Genomic DNA, 5,220 nt, shown 5'->3' with positions numbered 1-5,220 from the left:
CCGCACAATGCCGCTGCCGCTGTCCCTGCTCGCCCGCTGACGGACTCTGCAGTAAGTGTAATGGGTGGGGGGGGGGGGGGTTTGTGATGGAGGGAACGGGGTATGGCACGGGGGGGGGGGGGTTCAGGGAGACGGAGGGGACGGGCTAGCGCTGCATGTAACTAATAGTTTATCTACACAGGGTGCCTCCAGCTGTTTCAATACTACAACTCCCAGCATGCCCTGACAGCCAATAGATGTCAGGGCAAGCTGGGGGTTGTAGTGATAAAACAGCTGGAGGCACCCTGTGTAGATGAACTAAGGGCGGAAGTCTCCCCCCCAGCAGGCATCAGTGACGTCATGCCTGCTGGGGAAGTCTGCCTGGTAGTGAGCACACTGCCAGGCAGACAAAAGGCATTTTTAATATAGTTAAAATAAAAATTAAAAGCAGGGAGGGGGTTAGGGATAGATGGGCAATAGGCAGGGACAGAAAAAAAAATATAGGATGGTGGGAAAAAAAATAAACATAAGGCTGCACTATGATTCCAGCTCTGGGGTCCGTGCACTACAAGCAGTCATCATAGACTCCATATAACAGACATGCCTGTAGCTACAATCCTCACAGCTGCCCCTGTCAATGTCGGCCCGCGCTCCCACACCTCCTGCTGAGCTCGTTCACCCGGTAACGGGTGTCTGGAAGCCACGACGTCACTACTCTGCGCCTACCAAGACCTGGAAGCGAGAGAACTCCTGGCAGCTGTGACGTCATCTATGTGAGCCGACGTTACTAGAGACGCTGGCGGCTCAGGAAAGTGACGTCAGCGTCATGGATGACAGCGGCAATGCACTTCCTCCAGTACTGTCAATTGCCCATAGACTAATAAAGCTAGTTCTAGTGGTTTTGTTGGATGCTGGTGTCGTCTATAGACCAGTGTGTCTTCAGCTGTTGCAAAACTACAACTCCCAGCATGCCCAGACAGCCGAAGGCTGTCTGGGCATGCTGGGAGTTGTAGTTTTCCAACAGCTGAAGACACACCGGTTGGGAAACAATGCTCTATAGAGCCTTAATAAGAAGCATTTGCATACAATAAGAATATAAAAATGTCTATAGACAGATCAATAAGGCTGGGACTACACACTGTCTTTGGTCATGTGACATAAATATTGCAGAGTTGCATTAGGATAGAAAAATAAAAACCTTATGGGAGAGATTTATAATAAAAAAAAAAGTGCCCAGTTTCCGATAGCAACCAATCAGATTGCTTCTTTCATTTTTGAAACATCCTCTCAAAAATTAAAGCAGCAATCTGATTGGTTGCTATGGGCAACTGGTCATCTTTTCCCTCTACACAAGCTTTGATAAATTTCCCCCAAGAATTTTAGAAGGCAAGGAGTTAAAAAAAAAATAAAAGTAAACATAAAAATGAACCTGGTTTTGTCCTTATGGCTGTGCCATAATGGGTTGTTAATTAGAGACAAATCAGAGATACACAGACATGAGAGAGATCTGAAATACAATATTAGATACTAGATAAATGATAGATACATTAGTCAGACTGATACATAATAAGGATCCAGGATACAGATTATACAATGGTTTCCCCATGAATTCCTCAGGCTGTAATTAGCGCTCCTATCCTGTAGGTGTCGCTGTCTCGTTCTGACTCCGCTCACTATTCAGGGCTCCGCGCTTTCCAGCCTCGGAGGCCTCGGTCTCGGGAGACGTCACAGCTAAGGGAGCTCGGAATATCATGGGGAAGCGGGATAACCGGGTGGTAGGTACAGAGCTCGGGCCGGTGTATGCACCGGGGCCCTCACGTTACTGCATCCATCTCTTATATGTAGGTAGCCATGGCCAACTGCTGTGTATGACTGATGGGGGGGCTGTGCTGTGTATGACTGATGGGGGGGGCTGTGCTGTGTATGACTGATGGGGGGGCTGTGCTGTGTATGACTGATGGGGGGGGGGCTGTGCTGTGTATGACTGATGGGGGGGGGGGGGCTGTGCTGTGTATGACTGATGGGGGGGGCTCTGTGCTGTGTATGACTGATGGGGGGGGCTGTGCTGTGTATGACTGATGGGGGGGGGCTGTACTGTGTATGACTGATGGGGGGGGCTGTACTGTGTATGACTGATGGGGGGGCTGTGCTGTGTATGACTGATGGGGGGGGGGCTGTGCTGTGTATGACTGATGGGGGGGCTGTGCTGTGTATGACTGATGGGGGGGGCTGTGCTGTGTATGACTGATGGGGGGGGCTGTACTGTGTATGACTGATGGGGGGGGCTGTGCTGTGTATGACTGATGGGGGGGGCTGTGCTGTGTATGACTGATGGGGGGGGGGGCTGTGCTGTGTATGACTGATGGGGGGGGCTGTGCTGTGTATGACTGATGGGGGGGTCTGTGCTGTGTATGACTGATGGGGGGTCTGTGCTGTGTATGACTGATGGGGGGGCTGTGCTGTGTATGACTGATGGGGGGGGGCTGTGCTGTGTATGACTGATGGGGGGGGGGCTGTGCTGTGTATGACTGATGGGGGGGGGCTGTGCTGTGTATGACTGATGGGGGGGGCTGTGCTGTGTATGACTGATGGGGGGGCTGTGCTGTGTATGACTGATGGGGGGGGCTGTGCTGTGTATGACTGATGGGGGGGGCTGTGCTGTGTATGACTGATGGGGGGGGCTGTGCTGTGTATGACTGATGGGGGGGGCTGTGCTGTGTATGACTGATGGGGGGGGCTGTGCTGTGTATGACTGATGGGGGGGGCTGTGCTGTGTATGACTGATGGGGGGGCTGTGCTGTGTATGACTGATGGGGGGGCTGTGCTGTGTATGACTGATGGGGGGGGCTGTGCTGTGTATGACTGATGGGGGGGCTGTGCTGTGTATGACTGATGGGGGGGGCTGTGCTGTGTATGACTGATGGGGGGGGCTGTGCTGTGTATGACTGATGGGGGGGGCTGTGCTGTGTATGACTGATGGGGGGGGCTGTGCTGTGTATGACTGATGGGGGGGGCTGTGCTGTGTATGACTGATGGGGGGGGCTGTGCTGTGTATGACTGATGGGGGGGGGCTGTGCTGTGTATGACTGATGGGGGGGGGGGGCTGTGCTGTGTATGACTGATGGGGGGGGGGGGGCTGTGCTGTGTATGACTGATGGGGGGGGGGCTGTGCTGTGTATGACTGATGGGGGGGGGGGGCTGTGCTGTGTATGACTGATGGGGGCTGTGCTGTGTATGACTGATGGGGGGGCTGTGCTGTGTATGACTGATGGGGGGGGGGGCTGTGCTGTGTATGACTGATGGGGTGGGGGGCTTTGCTGTGTATGACTGATGGGGGGGCTGTGCTGTGTATGACTGATGGGGGGGGGGGGGCTGTGCTGTGTATGACTGATGGGGGGGGGGGGGCTGTGCTGTGTATGACTGATGGGGGGGGGGGGGGGGCGCTGTGCTGTGTTGTGTATGACTGATGGGGGGGGGGCGCTGTGCTGTGTTGTGTATGACTGATGGGGGGGGGGGGGCTGTGCTGTGTTGTGTATGACTGATGGGGGGGGGGGCGCTGTGCTGTGTTGTGTATGACTGATGGGGGGGGGGGGGCGCTGTGCTGTGTTGTGTATGACTGATGGGGGGGGGGGCGCTGTGCTGTGTTGTGTATGACTGATGGGGGGGGGGGCTGTGCTGTGTTGTGTATGACTGATGGGGGGGGGCTGTGCTGTGTTGTGTTGTGTATGACTGATGGGGGGGGGGGCTGTGCTGTGTATGACTGATGGGGGGGGCTGTGCTGTGTATGACTGATGGGGGGGGGCTGTGCTGTGTATGACTGATGGGGGGGGCTGTGCTGTGTATGACTGATGGGGGGGCTGTGCTGTGTATGACTGATGGGGGGGCTGTGCTGTGTATGACTGATGGGGGGGGGCTGTGCTGTGCTGTGTATGACTGATGGGGGGGGGGGCTGTGCTGTGTATGACTGATGGGGGGGGGCTGTGCTGTGTATGACTGATGGGGGGCTGTGCTGTGTATGACTGATGGGGGGGGGCTGTGCTGTGTATGACTGATGGGGGGGGGCTGTGCTGTGTATGACTGATGGGGGGGCTGTGCTGTGTATGACTGATGGGGGCTGTGCTGTGTATGACTGATGGGGGCTGTGCTGTGTATGACTGATGGGGGGGAGGCTGTGCTGTGTATGACTGATGGGGGGGGGGCTGTGCTGTGTATGACTGATGGGGGGGGCTGTGCTGTGTATGACTGGGGGGGCTGTGCTGTGTATGACTGATGGGGGGGGCTGTGCTGTGTATGACTGATGGGGGGGGGGCTGTGCTGTGTATGACTGATGGGGGGGGCTGTGCTGTGTATGACTGATGGGGGGGGGCTGTGCTGTGTATGACTGATGGGGGGGGGGCTGTGCTGTGTATGACTGATGGGGGGGGGGCTGTGCTGTGTATGACTGATGGGGGGGGGGCTGTGCTGTGTATGACTGATGGGGGGGGGGCTGTGCTGTGTATGACTGATGGGGGGGGGGCTGTGCTGTGTATGACTGATGGGGGGGGGCTGTGCTGTGTATGACTGATGGGGGGGGGGGCTGTGCTGTGTATGACTGATGGGGGGGGGCTGTGCTGTGTATGACTGATGGGGGGGGGCTGTGCTGTGTATGACTGATGGGGGGGGCTGTGCTGTGCTGTGTATGACTGATGGGGGGGGGCTGTGCTGTGCTGTGTATGACTGATAGGGGGGGGCTGTGCTGTGTATGACTGATAGGGGGGGCTGTGTTGTGTATGACTGATAGGGGGGGGCTGTGTTGTGTATGACTGATAGGGGGGGCTGTGTGTGTATGACTGATAGGGGGGGCTGTGTTGTGTATGACTGATAGGGGGGGCTGTGTTGTGTATGACTGATAGGGGGGGGCTGTGTTGTGTATGACTGATAGGGGGGGGGCTGTGTTGTGTATGACTGATAGGGGGGGCTGTGTTGTGTATGACTGATAGGGGGGGCTGTGTTGTGTATGACTGATAGGGGGGGCTGTGTTGTGTATGACTGATAGGGGGGGCTGTGTTGTGTATGACTGATAGGGGGGGCTGTGTTGTGTATGACTGATAGGGGGGGGCTGTGTTGTGTATGACTGATAGGGGGGGCTGTGTTGTGTATGACTGATAGGGGGGGCTGTGTTGTGTATGACTGATAGGGGGGGCTGTGTTGTGTATGACTGATAGGGGGGGCTTGTGTTGTGTATGACTGATAGGGGGGGCT

The 5,220-nt window shown here is 55.9% G+C and overlaps 1 protein-coding gene across 3 annotated transcripts in view; it reads left to right on the top strand.

The window, feature by feature from the left end:
* Window positions 1–1,652: 1,652 nt before the first annotated feature.
* FAM133B (family with sequence similarity 133 member B) overlaps window positions 1,653–5,220 on the top strand; it is a 21,974-nt gene continuing 18,406 nt past the window's right edge. Inside the window, exon 1 of one of the 3 annotated variants that reach the window (XM_056518354.1) lies at window positions 1,653–1,754. In XM_056518354.1, coding sequence (XP_056374329.1) covers window positions 1,731–1,754 — 24 coding nt within the window. In that variant the 5' untranslated portion in view covers window positions 1,653–1,730. Of the gene's footprint in view, window positions 1,821–5,220 lie in introns of all 3 variants that reach the window. The other 2 variants (XM_056518355.1, XM_056518353.1) reach the window with 2 other exon arrangements.

This window comes from Hyla sarda, chromosome 5 (assembly GCF_029499605.1).
Source record: "Hyla sarda isolate aHylSar1 chromosome 5, aHylSar1.hap1, whole genome shotgun sequence".
Lineage (NCBI taxonomy): Eukaryota > Metazoa > Chordata > Amphibia > Anura > Hylidae > Hyla > Hyla sarda.
The sequence above is the reverse complement of the archived record's forward strand: the minus strand, read 5'-3'. Positions and strand labels throughout refer to the sequence as shown.